This window comes from Sorex araneus, chromosome 11 (genome assembly GCF_027595985.1).
Source record: "Sorex araneus isolate mSorAra2 chromosome 11, mSorAra2.pri, whole genome shotgun sequence".
Lineage (NCBI taxonomy): Eukaryota > Metazoa > Chordata > Mammalia > Eulipotyphla > Soricidae > Sorex > Sorex araneus.
Genome location: NC_073312.1, coordinates 21,153,798 through 21,181,240, shown reverse-complemented (window position 1 = coordinate 21,181,240; position 27,443 = coordinate 21,153,798). Strand labels below are relative to the sequence as shown.

Below are 27,443 nucleotides of genomic sequence, written 5' to 3'. Positions count from 1 at the left end.
ACTATATATTCCAAACCACAGTCATCAGGCCAGGTTAGTCTTCCTAACCCCAGCAGGGTCCTAGTCTCGTTGTTACTTTCGGATTATGACAGCATTTGTCTATGACCATGTTCTCAACTTATAGTTGAGTATTGTGGCACTTTGGCCTGGCCCATTTCAATGCCAGGGTAGCTCACAGCTTGCCCCGCGTCCATTCCGTCCTTCGTCAGGACCCTGCTTTTGGGGTGCTAGGAACTAAGGGCAACTGAGTTGAGAAAGCAGATGCCCAGGAGTAAATATTATTGGAGTCAATCAGCTCCCAAGTTACAAAGCATATTATTAACTGTCTTCCTGTGTCCATACAGAAAGGCCATTGCTCCAAGGTAAACTAAGTTCCCTGTGGCAAGGCTAAAAGGACAAACCCCATGTTATCCTACACTTTTGGTCATTTTTAGTATCTTTCAGCTTTTACAAATATATACATATATATATACTATACTATATATACACTATACAATATATATGTATATGCTATATATATACTATACAAACACACATACACACATATATGTACATATATATACACACATGTATTTGATTGGAGGTCAAAAAAGGGAAAAGTTACTATGCAGATAGAGAATCAAATGATGCAGAATTGGTTTCCTATAAAGAGGAAAACATCTTTACAGAGACTACTCCTCTAATTACATTTAGGGCGGCATTGTTTCCACCTAAATGATAGCAATTATATACCAAGCTCTCCTTTGAAATCATTTAATTAATAAGTAGCAAACCCCTGTGTGTATAGAATTCTAATAGAATCTTTTATTTTTATGAACCACCACCCTCGCCACACTCAATCACTTCCCTCCCCACAGGCTTTACTCTACTCTGGAAGAAGATTAGAGAAGTTGTGTTATTTAGGGCCCAGTAAGCTACAGTTGTTTATGGATATACTGGTACAGTAAAGGATGATAAGGGGGAGAGAAACTTCTGCTGTTTGTATTATTTTTTTCTGAGAGTGTTTTTGTCCTTCTGAAACTCCAAAGGGCACCCAACTTAACCATGTTCTTTGTTCCAGACAGAGGGCAGATAGAGCTATTGCCCCAATTTGGGAAGAAGAGAATAGTTTTGATAGATTAATTCTATCCATTAATCAGCCAAGAACTATTTATTGAGCATCTGTTATATGAAAGAAGTGCCAGTGGAGACTAAGATGAATGACTCTGGTAAATCCTTTGTGGAAAGGGTCACCAGGGGATATATAGCTTTTATGCCAGGGTGTAGACATGAGGGTTGAAAGAAGAAAAAAATTTTGGAAATTGTCTTTAAAAGGACATATTCTCTCTAGACTATTTCCGCGTCCTTTCCTAGTGTATATGCTACTGAAGAAAAGTTACCTTCCATAATGAAGCTGAAATTTTGAGATGAAATGATTTTGTCAGAGTCACCTACCCAATTTAGTGGCAAACTAGGACTCAGAAAATACAGATCGTCTAATTCCCTATCTAGTTCTTTTTCGACCTCCTATATTAAGAGTTAACAACACAAGAACGTCAAGGACTGTGATCATAGTCACATTAGCAGTGTATACATTTAGCACCACAGAAATTTAAAGAGAGATAGAAAAAGATGGTCTTTAGGTTTGTATTGTCCAAGAAAAATGTGACTTTAAGTAGAACCTAAAACTCCAAAGAAAAAATATCCAGGTGAGAAGGTAAAAAGAGAAAAGTAATAAATTTTAATTGATTTTTCTTGACAATCCATATAGTGAGAAATAGCTTAGAGGATGCATTAATTTTGTCCTGTGCTTTGAAGAAACTTCTTCAGGGCAATTAAGAGTAGGCTACATGTTTTCAAACAGTCATCTGTTTTTATATATGAGGTGTCTGTTTCTTCAAAGTTCTGTAGGAAAAAAGGCAAAGAAGGAATGAAACCATGCATCTGCACATAAGGTATGGGCTTGGAAAGGGGAATTTTGAAATAAATCTGTTGAAAGCCATTCTTGAGAATGGCATAAGCTTAAATCTGTGGAAGTTGTTCAGTAAGAATGGTGGTGATAACAATGAACATTTGTTTTCCATTGGATTTTTAATAAATTTCACATATATTATATAATAGGATAGAGTTTGAAAACACTGTAACACTGTCATCCCATTGTTCATCAATTTGCTCGAGTAGGCACCAGTAACGTCTCCATTGTGAGACTTGTTTTTACTGTTTTTGGCATATTGAATATGCCACGGGTAGCTTGCCAGGCTCTACCATGCGAGGATAGAGTTTTATTTAAATTAATCATGATACATTTGATGCTATGAATGGCAACTACGAGTGCATTTCTGAAGAAAGAGGTTAAAAAATAATTTATTTACAGAGAGTCTCTTGCCCCCACATCTGGCTGTCTTCCCTGGGTCCTCTTGGAGGGGGTGGGCCTCAGTTGCCCTCCTCGACCCAAGCAGAGCTTCCATGGCCAAAGACCTCCAGAGCCTAGCCACAGCCATGCTTGAGGCCTCTCTCCACACGTTTGGACGAGCCTCACACATGTAGGAACTGGCAGAGGAACCTAGGTGTGTGGGTGTGGGACCCAGGGCTGAGATCTCCAAGTCTGCTCGGATCAGAACTGGGCCTCTTTCACCCAGATTCCCCATTTTCCAGTAGCTAGGCGGTCACATCCAGGGCACTGTGTAATCCCACTGATGGCCAATATTCAGAGACTAAAACACCAAGCTCCCAGAAGCTTGCGGCCTCTTTGCAGCCGCTTGACATCTTTTAGCCTAGTTCTCCCTCTGCGAGAATCTGGCAAGTTACATAGAGTTTCCTGCCCACATGGGAGAGCCTCGCAAACTCCCCATAGCGTATTCATATGCCCAAACTAGTAACAATAATAGATCTCATTCCCCTGACCCTGAAAGAGCCTCCAATGTGGCACCATTGGAAATGATGTGTAAAGAGAGACTTCTAAAATCTCAGGGCTAGGACAAATGGAGATGTTACTGAGAGCTCTTGAGAAATTCGACAATCAACGGAATGATGATGATGATGATGATGATGATGATGATGCTAGTTATAAGGAATTAGATGACTGTGAATCTTTTTTGCTTATACTTTTAAATTCTTTTTATATTATTTTATCTTATTTTTATAAAGTTGTTTACAATAATTGATTACATTCAATATTCCAACACCAATCCCACCACCATTAAACCTTCCCACCACCATATTTTGAATTAGTCCACCCTGATCCCAAAAGCCTCCCCCCCCAAAGCAGAACCTAAATAATTTATTTTGTATTACTTGTTATGAATAATCCACTAAAGATGATCCAAACAGTTTCCTTAGAGGAAAGTGGATGAAGATTATGATATCACCTTGGAGCCATTAAGCCCTTACATGGAGTTTGAGATGTTGTGTGGGCCACAAATGCAGCTGCGGGCTCCTGGAATTCTAAGATTTTAAATAGGGTGATCATCATCCTCATTATTCCGTCGGTCATCGAATTTCTTGAGTAGTCTCAGATACAGCTAGAATTAAATGTTTAACTGGGTGATGTCTTAGGGATCCAGCGGCATCTCTGTGGCATGTTATTCTCTTTCTCTTCTGAGGTTTATTTGTTAGTCTCTGTATTATGGCCACTAAGGAGCTTGTATTGCGTCAGCAGCAGTTAGTGGGGGGACTGCCAAGTTATTGAAAACACAGGAAAATATAGAGATGGGGAAATCACTCATTCCACACTCCATGTGACCCTGGTAATTTTGTAGATGACAGTGAATTTGAGCCAAGCCATAAATATCTTCTGCCAAAGACTTGAAAATGAAACTGACTTCTAGAGTTGTATTATTCCATTGGTACTACTCAAAGTCAGTTTAACATTCTTTGTTAAGTGACTGCTATTTAAAGACTGTTGAGTACAGGAAAGCACATGGGTATTTTCAGATTTAAGATGCTTTCTAATTGGTTGAGACAAATTTGACCAATGATGTAAAGATATCAGGCAATTGTCTAGTAGACTAAACAGCTATAGTCAAGAAATTGTTTCTCAAATGAACTTCCTGAAGCCAGCAATATCAATATCTATAGAGACTAAGGAGAAATGCAAATAATTTGGCAGTTTAAGCATACTAATAGAAAATATTTGTGTACACCAGTCCATGACTAACACTTCATCTAGATGGTTCTAAATTAGACAGTAGAGAATTCCTGTTCTAGTGATAACTACCATTTGTGATTTTAAAAAGATCACAGTGTTGCTGGGAAGGTCACAGAAAACCTCTGAAAACAGCAGCACCAAATCTGAGAATCAAATTATCCCTTTAAAAATTTCCTCATCTGGCTGGAGCAATAGCACAGTGGGTAGGGCACTGCCTTGCCCGTGGTCGACCCGGGTTTGATTACCAGCATCCCATATGGTCCCCCAAGCACCACCAGGAGTAATTTCTGAGTGCATGAGCCAGGAGTAAACCCGGCACATCGCCGGTGTGACCCCAAATCCCCCAAAAATAAAAATAAAAATAAATAAATAAAAATGTCCTCATCTTTGATTCCATTACCCTGCCAATGTCTTGGTTTTTCATTTATATTGACTATATACTTTGTTCCTAAAAATATTATGCCAAATTGTGTGACTGCACTGTTGTACTTTATTGGTGATATGTTACCTATATTTAGAGGAATGTTTCCAATGAAGAGAAACATTCATGAGGGTGATTAATGCTTGACAGCACATTAATCTGAGTGATATAACATTAATGTTTATTAGAAATAGCTTGGACCTTCACTTTTCTAACTCCAGATATAAGTGGACCTTGTCCATGTCCCAAAGTTATAGACAAGATTTCTAATGGTGGTTGTCGTGATTTCTTTGGTTGAGGTCTCATTTCCATAGAACATTGTAGATTTTAACATCTGTAACAATAATTTTGAAAGGCTAAAAAATTCCTAGATTAGGGCCATAGAGATAGTACAGGTGTAAGGAATTTGACGTGCATGTAGCTGACTCTGGTTCAATTCCTCGCAGTACAAATGGTTCACTGAGCTTTACAGGACTGATCCCCTAGCACAGAACTAAGAGAAAGCCTGAGCATAGCCAGGTATTGTCCCAAACCCCGTTGCCTCCTCAAATGACTTATACCTCTTAAATTTAAATTTAGATTCTGCTTAGTTTTCTGTGTTTCTGTTATTTCTTCAGCTTCTCTGAGTTCCAATCAGAGGACCAATGATTGAATGGAATAGCCAACCTAATTTGGGAAGTTCTATCTATGCAGAAAAGAAACCCTGATTAAAAATCACTTTTCCTCATAGAATGGGGGCCCTCATGAACTTTTTTCTTCCTGAAGCTGAGAATGGATGGCAATATAGGTAGTGTATTTTTTTTTTTGCTTTTTGAATTACACCTGGCAATGCACAGGGGTTACTCCTGGCTCTGCTCTCAGGAATCAGTCCTGGCGGTGCTCAGGGGACCATATGGGATGCTAGGATTCGAACCCGGGTCGGTCACGTGCAAGGCAAACGCCCTACCCGCTGTGCTATCATTCCAGCCCCAATATAGGTAGTATTTTTATATCTGAACATTGATGAGGGTCATTACCCCACGCACACATACTCACATACATTATCTTAGTTGATGGCCAATGAGAAAAGATTATCCACCTAATACTGAATGTATAATATTTTGTATCTGACAGATGAAAGTGACCTTGTAAGAGTAGGCCAGCATACTCCCAAGCGAAAATATTGGTGTAACAATTTCACAGTTTGGGGAAAGACCTGGGAAACACAGTGTCAGGAAGTCTGGGATAAAAGCCAAAAGAATATAGATGACAGTAACGCAACTGCCAAGACTGCAGAAGAGAAGAATATCAATTAGTGCATAAATTCTGACTAGCATCTGTTTTTGTGTTCAATCCTGAAGTTGGGTATGTCAGAGAGATCCCAAAGAGTTGAAAGACTAGCAACTTGGACATTCTTAGATAGAAACCCAAGCAGATCATGTATCTAGATGATGTTTATATTATCTTTATATTATATCTAGGAAATAATTAAGCTACCTTTATATTCTGCTTAATAACTTGAGCATTTATCTCCTCTGTGGAAACTGTTAGCATGCTCACACTTTGTACTTCCACATTTTGTGTTATTTTTAGTATCCCATATACCTTCAAAAAGTGTGCACTTATTGATCTTTGTTTCCTGACCTTTACCCATTTCTAAGTCATCCCCAGGTCTTATCAACCATAGTTCTTAAGAGTTTCTTCCTGGATGGATGAGTCAAACCACACAGTCTTTTATGGAGCTGCTGTTACAAATGACCACATATCTGATGACTTTGAAGAACCTATGTTTATATTCTTTCTCATTTAGCAAGGTCAGATTCCCCGATATAGCAGGAAGACTTAGCTCCCACTAGGACTATAAGATACTAGAGAAGAATTATTCTCTGCTTTGTCCATTTTCAGGTATTCCTTGACATGTGGCCACATAATTTCCAGCTTCACCTCCATTATTATATGATCAACTCTGTGCTTGTCTGGTCTTGGTAATTTCTTATAAGGCTACTTGTCATAAGATTTAAGGCCCACTTTGATAGTCCAGGATAATTTACTCTAAAGAAACATAACGTATAGCTAAAGCAAAACTTTTGATTCCAATATGGTCACGTTCGTGGAGTACAGAGAATAGAACATGTATATGACCTTTGTGTGGAACACCACTCAACACAGTTTACTATCACAATGACTCTCTTTCAATGGTCCTTGACCTTGGGAAATATGAATTTATTTATAAATATGCTAAGATATATGCAATATTATTCAAGCAAAAATATATGTATATATCAGGAAATTAACATTTAAAATTTTTTCAGAAGTTTCAAACCCACTACCACCACTACCAAGATCAGTATATATATAATTTTAACACTATATTCCTTCTTGAATGGTGATAGCCAAAACTTATTCTAATTTTAATTTATAATCTGGTTAATATAGCATAGAACTAGAAAGTTACCTCTGTTTTTTCCAGAAAATGCAAAAATTCTATAAATGAATTTTAAAATAGCCTTTATTCTTTGGGGCTTCTGAGAGTGATTATATTATAGAATATTACATAAGAGATTGAGACCCTAATTTCTTAACTACATTGTTATAAAAACTCTCAAATGGCAATTACGGTTAATATTATTATAGCTCTGTAGCACTGTCATCCTGTCGTCCATCTATTTGCTCGAGTGGGCACCAGTAATGTCTCCATTGTGAGACTTGTTACTGTTTTTGGCATATCAACTATGCCATGGGTAGCTTGCCAGGCTCTGATGTGTGGGCGGGATACTCTCAGTAGCTTTGCTGGGCTCTCAGAGAGGGACGGAGGAATTGAACCCGGCTTAGCTGCATGCAAGGGAGACGCCCTACCCACTGTGCTATCGCTCCTTATTATATTTAACCTGAATTCCATTTATCATTTGCTACCTATGTTATTATCAAGCATATGATCTGACATTTCTTGCTGTTACACCATTTGTTATTAAATTCAGTCTGTTTCTTTAGCCTGTCAAGACCTTTTTAGGTCCTTATTTTGCCATCAAGCATATTGACTGCTTCTTCCAGCTCTCTGTCACTAGAGAATGTGATTTCCAATGGTGACCATTATTTTCATGCCAAGTAATTAATAAAACAGAACAAGAAAGAGCAGAGAGAAGACTCTTGCAATTGACTGCTTGCATCCTCCCTCCTGGTTGATTATAATGCTTTAATTAGTTACTGCTCAGCCACATAATTTTACTCACACCTGGCTCATATGTTTTCATCTTTTCTTCAAGAGTATTATGATAGACCCTGTCAGATATATCGCTAGTATTCAGGCAAATTATGTTTTCCTTTAGTTTTTGTCTCATAATCCTTTCATAGAAAAGAATGGAGTTAGTCTGACATGATGTATCTTCTGATACATGAAATTACTGTAAAATAATATGAAACAAGCAAACGTATTTGGTTTAGCATCACTAATGCCCTATCACTTAGATTGTAGTTTAATCAGGGAAGACTTACTAGAGGAGATGACACTGAAATGTGAAAAGATTTTTATAGACTGAATAGAGAGAGAAATAGGCATTCATCAGTTATACCATTGTGTTTATTTTTCCTGATGAACTTTAGATTAACTCTCTAATCTTCAAAGAAGAAACATTTTTAAATAAGAAATTATTGTTTTGTGAAGGATTTTAAGTGGACTGACTCATGATTTTGCCATAAAATGAATCAGAAGTAAATAATGCAGATGTCTTAGTAGAGACCTTAACTTGGAGTGTTGGATTTATAGACATTAAGATTGCAAGAATGCAAGAGAACAGAGTTCCCTGGGGGAAGACACTTATGTCTGCTTTACATAGTGTTCAGTATACAATTCAGTGTATTATAGCCTGTGGCTTCCGTTGGCCAGTGTTAAGCTAAGAGTTATGCAAAACTCATGCCATTTTAGCAAAAGAGAGACCTTGAATCTTTCTTGAAAAATCTGTTTAAACTTTTTTAGACAAAGCTCTAAAACGTTTTACTTAGCATTGTTAGTTGAAGATATAAATTTATTTCCTGGGACCTATTTTAAACTGTATGACCTTCTAAACAATCATAATTTTTCCTCACCCCATTTTATAATTTTAGTCAGTTTCCACATCTCCCAAAGCATCCACAGAACTTCCAGATGCAAAAGGAAATACTTTGAAGAAAGGTAGTCCTTAAGTGTCTCTCTCTCTTTCTCTTTCTCTCTCTCACTCTCTCTCTTTCTCTCTCTCTCTCTCACACAGACACACACATACACACATGCTTGGGGACAGGAGAATCCAGGGCTGGTGGCATACAGTAGTCTAACTGGAATTGGAGCCATCTATTTCCTTGAAATACTTGAGTTGGTTGAAATTTCCAGCATGACTGTTCCCTTTACAGTACTGTGATGGATGTCTTGCATTATAATTACAAGACTTGCCATCTGAGTGGAGTGTGGATATCAGTCTTTTTTTTCTACATTTCTAGAAACGATTGATCATTCATATTTATAGGGTTATCAACTACTGGGATTTGAAAAGGTCAGTATTGATTATCTAAGTACACAAATGGTATACTTCTCTTCTATATACATAAATATTAAATATGAGCTCTTTTTGTGAGACTACAATGATTTTTCAGAGATGGAGGAATGAAGATGGGCTCATGTGAATTAAACAGTGGGAATTTCAACTAAACTTATAGCTTAGATTCTATTAGGATTTTTTGAATTGGCAGAGTACACTTTAGCTCATGTATGCCATCACTAACATATTCACATAAAGTCTACTATAGGTAAGAAATTGAGTTCCTGTCAGTGGACTTCAGTCAATAAAGTAGCAGTACATGCATTAAGGATAAAGAAGGCTCTCAATTGGACTATGAACAACAGTTGTAGCTGGGCAAAAAATATTGGACTATGGTTTTCCTTTCTATACCTTTATTCATTTAAAAATATCCCAGCACATATACTTTTGCAATGAAAAAGAAATTTAGTTTAAATCTGCTGTATCATGCCAATTTGTGAACTTGGGTGTTTGTTCTTCTCAGTAACCTTCAAAGAACTCTCTTGATGGATGGATGAAGGGATTCAGCCCTCTTTCTTCTTGATCGATGCATTAATGACTGACCATGCATCTTTCTTTGCTTGTCTTCTTATCTCTACCCTGGATGCTTAGAGTTTTTGGCCACTTCAGCCTTCGCAGTGAATGGCAGTTGGTGAAAGTGGACTACAAATCTATTTTCAGCCGGCGCTGCACCAAGGAAGATTACCAGACTTGGCACCTACTCAACCAGGTACACCCCTGGGGTTGGGGAGTGCAGGCATCTAGGAATAGGAATTACTAAGAACCTGTTTGCTTCTATCTCAGCCTTTGCAATTGCTGAAGAAAGGCAGTGGGTCACCTGAGGATAAGGGTAGATCTGGAGGAAAGGATTTGAGGCTACGTAAGTAGTTCCAGTAGGGCCAGGTGATACCCCTTGGGATCTTGATCCTTGAGTAGTGAGGTCCTTTAACAACCTGGGGAAATGGTGACAGTGAGAACCTGGAAGTTTAGCTCTATCCATGAGAGCAGAAAAGACACCCTCTAATGATCATCTCACCTTTAAGTTGAAAGGATGAGAGTATCTCTCAGGTCAGCTTGAAGTTAGAACCCGAAGAACAATGAGGACAGAACCAATGAAAAAGATCCAGGATTGGTATCAGGAGCTTTAACAAAGCAACTATTTATTAATATGTATCATACGCAGCCTATATATTCCTCAGAATCATTTGGGTCCTTGTAATTTTGTGCCAACTTCTCTTTTTGCCCTTAACTCAGGATAGGAACTTGGATATGGTTATTTATCATAGAGAGGGAACTTGCTAATTCAATGTCAAGTTTATGCTGAAGATGATGTAAAAATACGTGACAGAAGGGGAATTGTTTCTCCTAGAATTTCTGCTAAAGACATTTGGGATATTTGGACAATTGCCTGGTGGTTTGTGAGGATGACTAGAGTCGTGGAATTCTCCGTGCAGGTGGAGAAGAGTTAGGATAAGGTAGCTCTCGCTGACGAGGTTGGATGGAAAGACAATGAGACACCAGTCTTCCATATTGTCCTTGTTGTGTGATAATAAAGGATCGATCATTTTATCTATAAAGTGTTCTATCTACCCACCTAGATACTGAGCATGAGAGTACTCATAGAGTGAGTAAAAGTAAATAAAAAGGTTTAGGCATCTTGTTGGGAAGCTAATTTATTCTACTTCCATGTTTTTCTATCTTCCTTACTATGGATTCTGTTTCTAAGGGAGAGCCTTGTGTCATGGGAGAAAGGAAAATATTCAAGAAACGCAAGCCGGGAGCTCAGTGTGCCCTGGGTCGAGACTCCTCGGGGACAGTGGTCTCAGAACCCTGCGTGTGTGCTGATTGGGACTTTGAGTGGTGAGTCCATTGACATCTAATCACCGATTCCAACCAGATGTGTGGCAGGAGGAAGACAAAGCCCTGAGGTGGGCAGTGTGTCTGCTGACCTACAGATGTGATCACCCCAGGTCCAGGGCCAGTGGGGAAATCTGCATACCTAGAACGAAGACTGAATAAAGCATTTCAAGGGAAAGATCTATTTAGTATTTCTACCCCCTTGAGTCCTCAAAAGATATTTTAAAGGTAGCGTTGACAGAGCAGAACACTTTTTGAATACCCTCCCATGTTTTCAAATAATAAAACACTCAGACATGGTTGCTTGAGTCTAAATCCTGGAAAAGCTCGATTTTTTTCATTTGGCATAAACACTTGCAGATCCCTGTAATTCTCAGCCTCCAAAATACATTCTAACTTATAGCACATGTATCTATGTCTAGTGCTACCTAAATAGCTCCAAGAGTCTACTAACACTCTCTCTACTTTCTACACATTTTACCTTAGTCTATCTACTTCACATCTATATTAGATCATATAAATACTCCAATGCTAAAAACAGATAAGGAGCTTTATCTCTCTTTTAAAATATCCAGTTTTCTTTCTCTGGCTTGATTCACTGTAGATTATTTCTTCTGCTACCATATAAACTTGGAAGGAAGGGGCAAAGCAATGAGAGATTTGCATTTGGGTTTTGCTAGTCCCAAAGAAAACACAATCCCTACCCAATAATTTCAGCTCTCCCAACTTTATCTTAAGCATCCTGTTTCTCACCTTCTAATGTTTCTGTTCATTGCAAGCTCACTGACTAGGATTTCCTGTTCCATACCTGCTTGTCAGCACCAAACTCATGTCTTATTAAATTTGACTTCAGTGAGAAGCACTCAAATGGGATGCCGATAGAAATTTACATTTCAGTTTAATGGCAGACTGTGGCACTTTTTTACCATTTAGCAACAAAGACTAGCTGGTCCTTAGGAATCACTTGTATCATTGTATTACTTGTCATCCTGTTGCTCATCAATTTGCTCGAGCGGGTGCCAGTATCATCTCCATTAGTCCCTGTCGCGTGCTAGTGTAGCCCAATGGGGTCTGCTTACTCCAGGAATACAAAGAGCATCAAACCATTCATTCAGGATCTTGACAAAGAAGAAATCTGACCATCTCGTAGGTGGATGGCCAGGCATTCTTTTGGAATGCCATGGAATCCAGTCAGTAATGGCTCTAGTCCTGTAAGGGCGATTAGAGGTCTCCCTAAAAAAGTCTCCATCCCTCTTGGAGAGTCTAGTCCTTAGGAAAAATATAACAATATTCTTTTTTTTTCTTTTTGGGTCACACCTGACAATGCACAGGGGTTACTCCTGGCTCTGCACTCAGGAATCACACCTGGCAGTGCTCAGGGGACAATATGGGATGCTGGGAATTGAACCCGAGTCATCCATGTGCAAGTCAAATGCCCTATCCGCTGTACTATTGCTTCAGCCCCTAGGAATAATATTCTTAAATTAATAACTAGAATCCAACAAGATAGCCATTTCAACATGTATAGTAATCCACTCTGAATTGTGGCATCGGGCATACTGATGTCATGTTGAGCATGAGAACTTCATGCTGCCTTGTGTTCTTCAGATTGCCCCATGAAGGCCCACTGTCTGCATGGTTCCTGCTGTATTCTCTCCTGTGTCCACTGTCTGCATGGTTCCTGCTGTATCCTCTCCTGTGTCCACTGTCTGCATGGTTCCTGCTGTATCCTCTCCTGTGTCCACTGTCTGCATGGTTCCTGCTGTATCCTCTCCTGTGTCCACTGTCTGCATGGTTCCTGCTGTATTCTCTCCTGTGTCGACTATCTGCATGGTTCCTGCTGTATCCTCTCCTGTGCCCACTGTCTGCATGGTTCCTGCTGTATTCTCTCCTGTGTCCACTGTCTGCATGGTTCCTGCTGTATCCTCTCCTGTGCCCACTGTCTGCATGGTTCCTGCTGTATTCTCTCCTGTATCCACTGTCTGCATGGTTCCTGCTGTATTCTCTTCGGTGCATTTCTGAAGCAAGCTAGACCCTAGCTTCTCTTTAGTGAGAAGCCCAACTAAGAAAAAGAAGCATTTGTACAAAAAATGTTTCCTTTCAGTAATTCTGTGTACATTTACTAGTCCAGATTTAAAAAATCAAAACCAAACCAAAAAACCAGCCTCGATATTCTCATGTTTTGACCTTTGGAAATTTTCTTAATCTCCCTGATTTTACCTCCTTGATTATAAAATACAAACACATCTCATTGGTTCTTAGGGAGGAATAAATTAATTAATATACATCATTAAGTGGACCTGGTACACACAGTAGATAACCAACATATGGTAGCTGCTGCTGATCTTGTTAATTTTGGACCTTAGGGTTAAATAGTCTTCTTGGCATTGTGTAAAGATAAATCAGAGCTTATAAATTCAAATAAATACTATCTTCAAAGTGGTACCTATGGATGACATATATTTATTTCATTGTTGGTGGCATTACTTAAAATATTTCTGAACTTAAAATATTACTTAAAATATTTTAGAATCTTCTGTTGTATCTACCAGCCAGCAATGATGGAGGTGAGAGTAAGGCAACCACCTAGACCATACATACAGTAACGTCAGGCTCACCACTATAGCAGCATTAGTGGAAAGAAAATGAGCATCTGAGTCTGAGTTATTTAGCCAAGGCTACCGAAAAGAGAGAGAGTTGGAGTTCAAATGCATATCTAACTATAGTTATCCTGTGTTCTCTTTTTCACATCCTGCCATTTCTAAATAAATCTAGCATTTTAAAATTGTTTTAGATTTACTTTATGTTTCCAAAGAAATTATCTTTCCAAGTTTAGCTACTGTAAATTTTAAACGTGTTCTCAAATGACTTGGGTTAATTGTTATGATGAGATATAATATAGAATGTTCCATTCACTTTTATACAATCTTAGATGACATAGTTTTTTTGTTTGTTTGTTTTTGTTTTTTTTATTTATTTTTTTTAATTTATTTATTTTTAATTAGAGAATCACCGTGAGGGTACAGTTACAGATTTATACACTTTTGTGCTTATATTTCCCTCATACAAAGTTCGGGAACCCATCCCTTCACCAGTGCCCATTCTCCACCACCCGTAAACCCAGTGTCCCTCCCACCCTCCCCAATCCCATCTCCCCCCCACCCCACCCTGCCACTGTGGCAAGGCATTCCCTTCTGCTTTCTCTCTCTAATTAGCTGTTGTGGTTTGCAATAAAGGTGTTGAGTGGCCACTGTGCTAGATGACATAGTTTTAACAAATTATACTACAATTGTAATAGGTGTATGGTATCCAATGAACCTTTATGTATTTTTTCTTATCAGGTATTCATATTGGCCTTTCTATATCCAATAATGGCCCATATTAAATAAAAGTTTGAAAACCAACTTGTGTCTAAGGTAGTATAAACAATAATCCAAGATTTGATGCTGGGTTAGTGAACATAATATGAGAATTACAGCCCCGAATAACGTTACCTAAAATTTATATTTTCACTGCTTTTATTTTTGGTAGGGCTGGAGTGATAGCACAGCAGGTTGACTTTTGCCTTGCATGCAGCCGATCCGGGTTTAATTCCTCCGCCCCTCTCGTAGAGCCTGGCAAGCTACCAAGAATATCCCACCCACACGACAGAGCCTGGCAAGCTACCTGTGGTGTATTCAATATGCAAAAAAATAGTAACAAGTCCCACAATGGAGATGTTACTGGTGCCCGCTCAAGCAAATTGATGAACAATGGGATGACAGTGCTACAGTGCTACTTTTATTTTTGAATATGTAAAGATACAGTTTAATTTATGAAGTTTCTGGTTTATTCACAGTGGTTTTGTGGACAGTCGGAAGAATCAAATATTTGAAATAGTCTTTTATTTTAAGTCAACTTCAATAAACATAGCTGTCAGTTAAAACTGTAGTTTTCCATCAAATGTAGTTCATTGATCTGTCAGACTGCTTAGCATATGACAACAGTTCACAACCTTATCTCCTTCTCAATTGTCATTTCTATCAGAAAGTGTTCCTAGCTAAAGAATTCAAAACTTCTAACTCAGTTAATATACACAGTTGACATGCACATACTAAATAAAACAAATCAGATTATGATAATTTGTTTTTTCCAGGCTACTTGCACATATCAGAGAAATCATGAAAGGGCATGACCTAATTTAATCAGATAGTGAGGGATGGATTGAGGACTGGAAAGAAAGGATTTTGCACACATGGAAGGTATTTTCCACCTATTTCCTCCTTTTGATTGATAAAGGAAGGTTTGATAGATTCTCAGAAGGGTTTATTTGTAGAATACCATTGACTTTCTCAGCTTTCACACTTCTTTCTGTCCAGGTTGGGATGTCAGTAATAAATATGAATTTTGTATAAATATTGATGCTTCTGTTGATCCTCAAAAATCCCAGTGTCAAGTTTACTACTCTAAAGTGTCCGTTTGCAGAAAATTTTATACTGGTACTAGTGAGGGTCCAGATCTCTACTGAGAATTAATTTCATCAGAGATTATCAGTAGACATTTAGAAAGGGCAGTCTAAAAACATTTCCTCTGTTATATGAAGTCATCTTGAAACAGTTGCCCTGTGGGAGATTAAATACATTTATTTCATAAGCAACCAGACTAGACCAAGAATCCATACCCAGAAGTTCTCTTTTCTTACCCCTCATTTGGCAATAAGATTTACTGAGCATATACTATGTTTTGTGCCATTTAAATGAACTAAGTCTTCTCAACTAACTCTTGGAAGTATAATACTTTATTCTAATCATTTTATAAAGTGATATATGAACAGACAAAAAAAATTAATTAATAACCAGAATGATGGGGCACTGGGGACAGCCAGCTCAGCTTGCACCCAGCACCCCATGTGATACCCAAGCTCTCCATGAGGGATCCCTAGTGTAAGGCCAGGAGGAAGCCCTGAGCACTACTGGATGTGTTCCTCTCTCAAAAAAAAAACACCTTTAAATAACTCCCCAAAATAATATTCTTACTTCAGAATTCTGATCCTTTCAACATCTTAGCATCTACCTGTAATGTCCATTATAGTTTTAGATCGACAGAATAAGGTGTTTCATGTAGCGATATGGAAGAGAGAACAGAGATTGTGGATTGACATTGCAGATGCATTCAGGTGTGTCAAATCCTTTCAGTTCTTTGTTTTAAACATATAAATGGGAAAATGTGCTTGCTTATTTTCTTATTAACTAGGAATTACAAATAAAAGAGAGACATTTGCTAAGATATATACAAAGATATATTTTTAAAGCAGCGTACCAAACTAAAAGAAGACACAGCAACAATCGATAAAATATAATTAGGTGCTAGAATTTTATGAACAGACCTATCTTATCCTATATAGTGGTCACCAGTCACAGGAAGAAAATATTATTCAAATTACATAATGTTCAATTATATTATCCGCATTTGATTATTTAATTATCAAGACTGTAAGAGAAGTAGGGGAGAAGACACAGAAGCAAGAGAGAAGACACAGAAACAGGAGAGAAGACACAGAGACAGAGAGAGGTCGGAAGAGATCAGCGGAGAGACTACAGAGACAGAGTCAGAGATAGAGAGACAGACAGAAGAGGGCACAGTGGTACAACAGAAGCAGAGCACAAGGAGGAGCCATCCTGATACAGTTCATACACAGCAGCTTGAGAGCACCGAACGTGAGCAGTGAGAAAGAGCACTGCCCCTAGAGCCCGAGAACAATACAACACACACACATCATCACCCCCTTCTCTGTTTGTGTGTTTTTGTATCTTTTAAAATGCCCCAAAGTAAATAGAGAGTATGGGGAATATTATCTGCCATAGAAGCACTGGGAGGGTAGGAAAGGTGAGGGTACACTGGGGATATTGGTGGTGGGGGATGTGCACTGGTGGAAGGATGGGTGTTTTATAATTGTGTTATTGTAACTCAAACATGAAAGCTTGTAACTATATCTCACAGTGAATCACTGTATCACTGTCATCCTGTTGCTCATCAATTTGCTCGAGTGGGCACCAGTAACATCTCCATTGTGAGACTTGTTACTGTTTTTGGCTTATCGAATACGCAAAGTGAATCAATAAAATAAAAAAAATAAATGAAGTGTTGTAGACAAATCCAGCTATACAACAAGGTTGCTTATGGGAGGAATAATGGGAATTGGCAGCTCAGGGTTAGATTGGGGAAAGCATTTGAAGCAATTACTGAATTGTTTTGATATAATTGTTTTTGTGACTGTATTTGTTTTCATTATGGCTGATTCTTCTTTATTGATTTTATTTCATTTTTAAACACTTTAACTGAAGTCCCGGGATTTTTACTACTATCAATCACACTTTTGATGCATGCATCACTCCAACACGGGTACACATCCCAAGAGAGTCTGCTTCCCTCTGCCAAAAATCCCTCCCACTAACACTACACTATGTAGCCTCAGTTTGATAGAAAAAAAAAACTTCACTCCTGATGTCCTTAATCATCCATTATTCTTTTACTGATATTTTTAAATCTCACATATGGGAGATATTTGTGTGTGTGTGTAGAAGTAATGATAACTACACACATATAGATGAATAAGATAATCTCCTGGAATTCCACGAAATTGTAAGTAAGTTATAGAATGATAAAACAATGTTATCCCAAAAAAACTAAATCTTATTTAGACATGTGTAAATTTAAATAACCAATAGCACTGTAGCACTGTCATCCCATTTTTCATCGATTTGCTTGAGTGGGCACCAGTAACTTCTCCATTTTGAGACTTGTTGTTATTGTTTTTGGCATATTGAATATGCCATGGATAACTTGCCAGGCTCTGCCGTGTGGGTGAGACACTCTTGGTAGTTTGCCGGGCTCTCTGAAGGGACGGAGGAATTGAACTCAGGTCGGCTGTGTGCAAGGCAAACGCCCTACCCGCTGTGCTATCGCTCCAGTTCATAGAAAATGTATCCTACATAAATAGAAGCAGTGCCAGATGAAAGATAACAGCCTCATTCTATTCCAAAATTCTAGTTCTGGCTTTTCTAAAATTCAAGTCACTTCCACCTCTTTAATCCCTAGATTCCTGAACAATATTATAGATACAGATATTGGTATAAGAATCAATATTATAGATAATTCTGTATTATACCTTTCAGAATTTACATGAAATAGTTAAATCCTACAAATGTAAAACTTAGTAGCAGTGAAGAGAATTAAGAAAATTTAAAAGGGAAATCTGAATAAGCCAATAAAAATGCAAAATGTGTTTTGTCGTAAGAAGGAGAATGTTCACTTTATATTAGAAAATATTATATTGTAGATATTCCTTAAGTGTGTGCATTAATAGGTAAAAGATTGAAATAAAACTTTTTATGGATGTAAAAATGCTAAGACATAGAACATACAATAAAAATGAGATGTTAATTATTTAAGAAAATGTGTAAAATTCCTTAGCAATCTAGGACTAAACATACCTTCTTAATCTAGTAGAGGGCAACTATAAACTGCATGAGTAAGTGCCATACTCAGTGCCACTTTGTCCTGTCTTTTAAAGAAACTCCCTTAATGCTTTTTGTGAAACTGATTTCAAGGTTATGAATTTCCTAAGCCATTGTCTGTCTGTGAAGCTCTTCGAATCTGAATGATAATCTAGCCGGATAGAGTAATTTTGGTTAGGTGTTCATTTTGTTGAGACTTTGTAGTATATCCCTTCTTTCTCTTCTGGCTCAGAATCTCATTTGATAGATCTGTTGTGAATCATATGGGCTTTCCTTTGTACATAAGTTCCTTTTTTCATCTTTCTACTTCAACATTCTGTCTCTGTCTTTGTTTTTTGGCATTATGAGCACAATGTATCTTAGAGTTGTTCTAGTTAAGTCTGTTTTATATAGGACCCATTCAGGCTTCTTGTATTTGGTTGCCTGTTCCTCAACCATGGGGAATTCCTAACTATGGTTTCTTTAATTATTGGTTCTTAAATTCACCTCCCTTGTCCTAATACACTCTCATATTCTTATATTGTTCCTCAAGCTCAGCCCGCAGTTTTCTGGTGTGCTGTTCATTTCTCTTAGACTTTTACCCCTCTGTTGTTTCTAGAGTTTTCCATCTAATCTTGGAGCTTCTTAGTCTTTTCCCCAGCTGCTGTGATTCTGATGTGTAAGTGCTTCTAGTGACATATATATATATATATATACATATATATATGTGCACAGATATACATAGATATGTGTATATATATTTAAGTCACTAGAAGCACTTATGCATATATACATATATGTGTGTATATATACATATATATATATATCTACCATACTCCTCATTTCTGTCATTTTTGCTTGTAGTTTACTCATTTCAGCTCTTAGACTTTCTTGTGCTTTCCTGACTACCTGTACCATCATTTCTTTCAGCTCATTAAGCATTCTTACCATGGAGTCATTTTCTGAGTGTTTACAGAACTAGTTGGTTTTGATTGCCCCTATTCTTTTGACTTTTTTGAACTTAATGGGCTTCTGCAAGTCTTCACTATTTGTTTTCCAGTGTTCCCACTATGCTGAGGGTGAGCCTTTGTAGTCAGATTTGCTGGGAGACTCTGAGGGATTAGACTGGGGGTTGCTTCTTTCCTTTTCTATCCATCTTCACCCAGTGACAGGAAGTATAACTGTGAGCAGTGTAAAATTTGTTGAGTAGATCTCCCAATTCAGGAGGTATGGGTGAGGTGGGGTACAGAGACCTCTGCGACCTAGCTAGAAGAGAGGAGATCTGCCTCCCATCTGAGTTGTGCCACCGGGAAGGAAGGAGCAGCAAGCAGAGCTTCCAGTTGTGGATACTTCTTTTGGTTGACTGCTTACTCCGTAGCAGTGTTTTCCCGTTCATTGATTTGCTCAAGCAGGCACCAGTAACGTCCCCATTGTGAGACTTGTTGTTACTGTTTTGAGCATATCGAATATGCCATAGGTAGCTTGTAGGTCTGCCGCGCGGGCGGGATACTCTCGGTAGCTTGCCGGGCTCTCCGAGGAGGATGGAGGAATCAAACCTGGGTTGGCTGCATGCAAGACAAATACCCTACCCTCTGTGCTATAGCTCCAGTCCTTGTTCCTACATGCAGAAGCATTTTGATTCTTAAATTTGTGCTTCTGGTTTCTTTTTAGATCATCTAAAGGTTCTCCCTGGGTGAAATTTAGAGGGTGAATAGGCTCCTATAAAGGACAAGTTTGCCCCCAAAGTTTTGGAAACTCTTAGTTCTTATAAAGAAGACATAAAGATGACATTTCTTGAAGGATGCTGAATGTGTGTTTGAAGAAGCTGAATACTTTCCTGAGGCAAATCAAACTTTCTGATACACCCTTTCCAAACTTGACAATTCAACAGAAAAAAAAATATACCAGCTTTCCCCAGGAATTGAGAGCAGCAGCTGGATTTGCTCATTTGTCTAAATCATGCAAACCTCAGAGCTGGGAGGGAGGGAGGATAGTATGAGAGATTTTAATATACATTTAGCAGAAGTTAATGAAGAAGTACACAGCTTGGGGGCAACCAGTGATGTTTTTGTTAATGTTATTAAATATTAATGAGGTGCTTTTTTCTCTTTGGGGCAAAACAGCATGTCTGATGCACTTTTTTAATTACTGCTTTACTAACAGGTAGCCGAGCTGAACAGACTTGCTAACAGTGGTTACACTTAGCAAAGAACATGAAGCTGTGTCTCTCCTTCCCCAAGCTTAGGAGAGCCTCTGTCCTTCAGAGATCACCACAGTTTACTAGGGTTAGCGGAGTATTAAAAACATTTGCATCATATAATGATCAAGGGGATTTTTTTTTACAACTTATCGAAGCAGGCACATCATAGCCCAGTGATTTCTGCAGATAAACAATGCTTAAAAATTAGATCTTTAGTGTTGTGCTGGTAATTAATTAACTACCAGCTCTCTGGGAACAAATAAGTATGTTAGCCTTGGTTACTAGCATTTGTTTACTGCTGCAGATATTCTCACGAGACTGATGTTGAGCTATCTAAGTGGCATCAGAGAATGCAGGATTGGGAAGAGACGTACAGAAGCCCAACATTATGAATATAGTATTTTTACCATACAGATACAAGCGTGTAAATAACCTGAGAAGCATAATTTGATGATCTATGAATTGATATTTTTTGAAAACATTTCATGTAGATTACAAAATAATTTATAACACAATAATAAATGTAGTTAATGACTCCTGCATCTTGATCCTTTTCAATGCTTTAAAAGATTTATTCAATTGACATTGCATAGGACTTAATTTTTTATAAGGGTTTGTTTAACCAGCATTAATTAGCTTACAAAGTTCATTTTTAACTTTAAAGATACTGTTGAGTATTTGGGATGTGTTCTGTGGTTCACACCATACTGTCTCTCTTGGGCTCCTAGTCTCCTCACGAATAGACCAAAAGCAATAGAAACTTGAAGGAGTGGTGACAAAGGAGGGTTTCCAAGGGTGCTCAGATGCATGGGGGTTGGGTGCGGGGCTTGCTGGGGGTTGCTATTCACACAAAACTTGGCCAGCTGAATGCTAGGGCTCAAGGAAGCTGCTCAGGTAGGTGCTGGTGTGGGGATGAGGACCATAGGAAGCAATGTCCAGGGTTTCTTCAGGGATAGCACAGTGGGTAGGGCATTTGCCTTGCACTTGGCTGACTCACGTTCGATTCCCCATCCCTCTCAGAGAGCCCGGCAAGCTACAGAGAGTATCCCACCCATACGGCAGAGTCTGGCAAGCTACGAGTGGAATATTCGATATGCCAAAAACAGTAACAACAAGTCTCACAATGGAGACATTACTGGTGCCCGCTTGAGCAAATCGATGAACAACGGGATGACAGTGCTACAGTGCAGTGCTACATCCAGCATTGCTGGAGCATGCAGGGGGGATGCATATGACTGTCAGCATCCAAACCCGGGTCCCAACACATGCAAAATATCTTCCCATGACTACTGGTCTGTCTTCCCTGGCTCCAATATCAAACATATAGAGGGACCATTAATTACCCCCTAAACACTTTTTAAACATCTCTAATGTTCTAGGTATTCTTCTAGTCTCATATTCATGAACATAATTAAGAGACATCTCTGCTCTTTTGTTTCAATAGACTATAAAGTTCCTCCTCACCCCACCCCATATCCCTCATCTGACCTAGATATTGAAAAAGAGTAAGCAGGAAATTGCCAAGTACAGGAGAAGGAGGAATGCTTTCTACCCTGATGTTTATAGTTGTAAAATTCACAGAATCTTATCAATAAGAAACCTGTATATTAAATGTGGTTTTCCTATTGGACACTGGTCTGTACTTCCTTATTTCTCTGTGGGGAGTAAAGAAGAGAATTTTACCTAACTTTCTTTATTCTCCCCCACCCTTCTCCCACCCACTCCTCAGGTAAAACCCTAGTTTAGTTAGCAATGTCCACTGCTTTGCAGAAAGAAATGAATGAGCCCTAAAGAGACAGAAACCAATTGTGAAGTGAAACAAGTTTACTTGGAAATAAGAAGGTGGGTGGTAGGTGGTGGTAAAGGGGGATGGGAAGAGAGAGAGAGAGAGAGAGAAGAGAGAGAGAGAGAGAGAGAGAGAGAGAGAGAGAGAGAGAGAGAGAACACCCAAAAATAACAATAAGAAGTAAGAGAGAGAGCACCCAAAAAATAAAAATAAGAAATAAACATCTCCCTCAAAGGGAGATGCAGGCAAAACAGCTATAGGATAAGAAAGTACCTGTCAGGATAGGAATGCAAGCAAAAGCAGATTTCCTCTGCCAAGTGGGTTTTATGCAATTTTCCAAAACTACCTCCAAAGTCTAGACCTTTGCTAAATTGATCGCCAAGGGGGAGAGTTTAGAACTATATGGTCTTTTGATATTCTTCGCATGGTCTTTGTTCCAGCTTTGGGGTCTCCCCTCCTCGGGGGTCCATCTATGCTCTGTCTGGAATTCTCCCTGTCAACTGCTTCTTTGACTCCTCAGATGGGTCCCAGGTTTCAAAGGTCTTCATGCCTTTGGGTTAGTTTTAAATTCCAGTGTGTTCCCCACCCCCTCCTGCCCCAGGACTCATTGCCAGCCCCCCCCCCACCCCCTCTCTTTCTGCTTGCAACAGTTTGAAATCCAGTAAGAAGTTACCACCATTTTTTGCTTTACCTCCTCAGGATAACTGTAGCTGTTCAAGGTTTTTTATGGTTTCCTATATACTGTAATATTTTTCTTCTATTTTAAAAAAATCTCTAGAGCATCTGGAACAACGGTGTAGTGGGTAGGGTACTAGCTTTGCATGCAACCAACCTGAGTTCCATCCCTAACACCCATGTAAACCCCAAGTACAGCCAGAGATGATCTCTGAGAACAGAGTAAGGAGTAAGTCCTGAGTACCCCGGGGTGTGGCCCCAAAATAAAATACAAAGTTATTGGAATTTTTATTGGATTGTACTGTGTATTACTTGGGTAATATTGCACATTTTTACTGTATTTACTCTCCTGAATGTAACTCATTCAGGAAGGTCTATTTCTTAATGTTCTGTTTTGCACCTTTTAACAGGCTAGTGTGTTGATCCTGCATGTCTTTTACCTTTGTTCATTTATTAAATTTATTTGTAGTTAATTGACTCTTTCAAATATAATTATAAATGGGATTACTGTCTCAATTTTTTTCTGTTTATTATTAGCATAGAGGAATACAACAGAGTTTTTATGTATTGATTTTGTTGGTAGCCATTTTGATATATTATTTAGTTTTTTTTTAACTAGAATAAGATTTTCTATGTATTATATCATCTGAAAATAATTCTCATTTTATTTCTTTTTAAATCTGTATTTTTTAACTTTAATTTTGTATTTTTTTTTCTCTGGCTAAAACCTATGATACTAAATTGAATAGAAGTTATTCTGGTAGACGGCCTTATCTTGATCCTGATTTTAAAGAGAAAGCTTTCAATTTTTCACCATCATGTATGATATTAGCTATGTATTTCTAATATAGGACTGGAGCGATAGCACAAAGGGTTGAGTGTTTGCTTTGCATATGGCCGATCTGGGTTCGATTCCTCTATCCTTCTCAAAGAGCCTGGCAAGCTACCCGTGGCATATTCGATATGCCAAAAACAGTAATAACAAGTCTCACAATAGAGACATTACTGGTTCCCACTCGAGCAAATTGATGAACAACAGGGCAACAGTGCTACAGTTATCTATAGTATATGCTATCTATTTGCAGAGACATATCCTTCTATTTATTTTATTTATTGTAAATGGCTCCTGAGCCTTGTCATATGCTTTCTCTGCATCTTTTTGATAATTAGATGATGCTTGTCTTTCTTTGTATTGATACATATCTTGAACCATCCTTGCAATGGAAATGGTGTAAGATAACATCACTGGCAGTGATGTATGATCATTGTGATGCATTATTGTATTTAATCTATTGGTACATAGATAAAACTCCTGTTTTAGCTCTCTGATCACTCAATTTCCTTGTCAGTTAAGGCTCTCTTTTATTTTTGTCTCAGTCTTAGGTTATATTTAACTAAATGTATAATAAATAACATTTAATATTTTGACATTTGTTCATTTGCTGACACTTTGTAATCCTTTGCATTTAATGTGATTGGTTGTAATTTCTCCTCATTTACTCTGTTTGTTAGAGATTTTTTTCTTCTTTTCATTATGAACTACATGCTGTTTTTTCCTTTGTTTCATCATGGCTAGATGTTTATAGAAACATGGCAATGAGCTAAATTTTTTTGCTTGATTTTGTTGTTTTGGGGGGCGGTTATTTTAGGAAAATGGGGAGTTGCATTAGTTTAAATGTGTGTACATATGTATATATGTCAGTGCAAATGTGTACATATATATGGAAGTTAGACTATAGGAAAAAATAATAAATTACATTTTTAAACATCACATGTATAATATCAACAAAAAATCTTGAGTTTTAAAATCTACTTATTTATTTTATTTCCATTCAACTGTGAAAAAATATGTTTTCAGTTTCTAACATCTTCTATGCACATTTTAACTTAGAATCTTTTTTTTGATAACTCAGTATTTCTCTAAATACTGAAATACAAATGACTGAAAATTATTATAAATCTAAGCGTTTATACTTTTTCTTAAAAAAATCAAATTTGTTTTAAAAGTGAGATAATGTTACAAAGGTTTTTGTGATTAATTTTTGGTTGTAAGTATTTGAGCACCCATCCCTTCACCCGTATGCACTTCCCTCCACCAGGATCCTTAGTTCCCTCCCACCCACCAGTTAGACTCCATGGCAGACCCACCAGTTAGACTCCATGGCAGACACTTTTATTTGTCTTTTTTCCTTTTAGCCACTCTGGTTTGCAATACTTCATTGAAAGTGCATCATACACACACACACACACACACACACACACACACACACACACAAACTAGTTCTTATCCAGAGTGCTCACTTCCCTGTATCACTATCCTAATGGTCCCTTCTCTGTCCTATCTACCTTTCCCCCATTGCAGCAAGTTTCCTTCCAGTCCTCCTGATTTTCTTTTGTATTATCTTTGGGTATTTTTCTTTTACTGCGTATCTTTATATACCAAAAGTGAGTGTGATCATTCTATAAACATTTAAAGTATGAATATTTGTCTTCAATAGGAATATTTAAATAAATGTGCTTCAGATTTTGGGCTGAGTCTGGAGTGATGTACTTATTTGGGGTAGTAAAGATTAATATCAGAAGTTTTCACCTCTATGTCAGTATACAATATTTATTTTTTTGGATAGTGACTATGGCTATGAGAGACATGGAGAGACCCAGTGTGTTCCAGCTTTCTGGTACAACCCAGCATCCCCGTCGAAAGATTGCAGCCTTGGTCAAAGCTACTTTAACAGCACTGGGTAAGTTAAACACCTGAGGATTGTTATTTTCTATTTTCCTGTTTCTCATAGTTGGGATTGAGGGAATGTCTCTATATTGAAGTAAAATGTTGTGTGAAAAGAGTTTATTCAGAATAAGTAACTTTTGGGGCTAGAGACTTAGTACAGTAGGAACAGTGTTTATCTTGCACACAGCTAACCTTGTTTTGATCCCCAGCATCACACATCCTCCCCTAAAACTGTCAGGAGTGGTTCCTAAGTGGAAAGTTAGGAGCACAGCTATATATATATCCCCCATCCCCAACCCCCATAACAAAAGAACAAGTCACTTTTGAGAACTCCTTTAACTAAAGGTAGTTTTGGGGGCAATTTTCCAAAGAGATCTCTAATAATCCATAATTTAACAAATTTTAGTATAAAGCATAATTGTTGTTTTGGTCAAGTCTTCTGATAAAGTATACAACCTTATTATTTTTTTTTACTAATGGGTAAGTAAATGAACACAATGGTATACAGATATTATTGCAATAATCTATTGATTACTGAGCAAAATTTGCAGAGAACAATGCCAAAAATTTAAAAACTAAAAGCCCTAGTTTCAGAACTCTTGAAATAAGAAAATCAAGGCACACATCATTATCCAAACACATTATGTTCTTCCTTTTTGTTTATTTATTAGTTACTGTGTCAGATACTTAATAGAAATATCCTCGGATATTTATTGCTTTCTCTTTGCCAGGTTTTTGGAAAGTAGGTTGGTGGTTCAAGACAGCCTTCTTGAACTTACATGTTATATGAATTATCTAGGGATCTTGTTAAAATACAGCTTTTGGTTCATGAGATCTGGAATGGGTTGATATTTCTTTATTTCTCAAGTTGTCAATATTTTTGGTCCCAGAACTAGCGTTTGAGTAACAAGGAGCTAAAGTGTTCTGTACTCTAGTCTCAAATCTTCTGACACCTCAGCTATCTTACTCACCACTTCAGTGCTTTCACTTTACTTACCTTGTAAAATAGTTATAGGTATTACATATCCCACTGGTGTCTGCATGGGGAGAAGCCATGCCAATTACAACAGCAGCAAAGTGATGAAGCAGAGGCAAAGAATGGTCTGACATATTCTGAAAAGCACAAACTTTTTAGAGGTCTGTTCCTGCTATTGGTGCAGGAGACTCTTAGTCTTTGGTGTTATATTGTTGGCGTTTTGTATTGGGATTTAAGCCATTCTGTCTATGGATCCAGCACCATGAACATAAGAAAATATAGTGTTTGAACTGGAGAGACATTCTGCGGGTAGGGTTCTCCTCTTGTAAGCAACCGACCCAAGTTCAATCCCCAGCACCCCTTTGGGTCCTCCTAGTCAGAATTAGGATTAATTCCTGAACACAGCTAGTTGGGGCCCCAAAATAAAAGAGGGGGAAAGAAAAAAATACATATTTTATCAGAGAATAGTGTTATGAAATGTGAAAAAGGATATAAAGTGGCACAACTGATTAATTAGGCTATAAAATCCCCAGCTTGAGTAGAGTAGAGGTTGGCCATGATGGAAAGATAGTTCTAGTAGAACATCATATGTGATTATGATTATGTCACATGTCTAGGTAGATGCAATCTAAGCAATGTCAATGTGCTCTAACTCCAAATAGTAAGACAAATA

At 38.0% G+C, this 27,443-nt stretch overlaps 1 protein-coding gene across 1 annotated transcript in view; it reads left to right on the top strand.

Annotated features, from left to right (window-relative positions):
- SORCS3 (sortilin related VPS10 domain containing receptor 3) overlaps positions 1 to 27,443 on the top strand; it is a 677,010-nt gene that overhangs the window by 606,481 nt on the left and 43,086 nt on the right. The window contains exons 15-17 of the mRNA XM_004611975.2: positions 9,686 to 9,803; positions 10,800 to 10,933; positions 25,694 to 25,807. Coding sequence (XP_004612032.2) covers positions 9,686 to 9,803; positions 10,800 to 10,933; positions 25,694 to 25,807 — 366 coding nt within the window. The remainder of the gene's footprint in view (positions 1 to 9,685; positions 9,804 to 10,799; positions 10,934 to 25,693; positions 25,808 to 27,443) is intronic.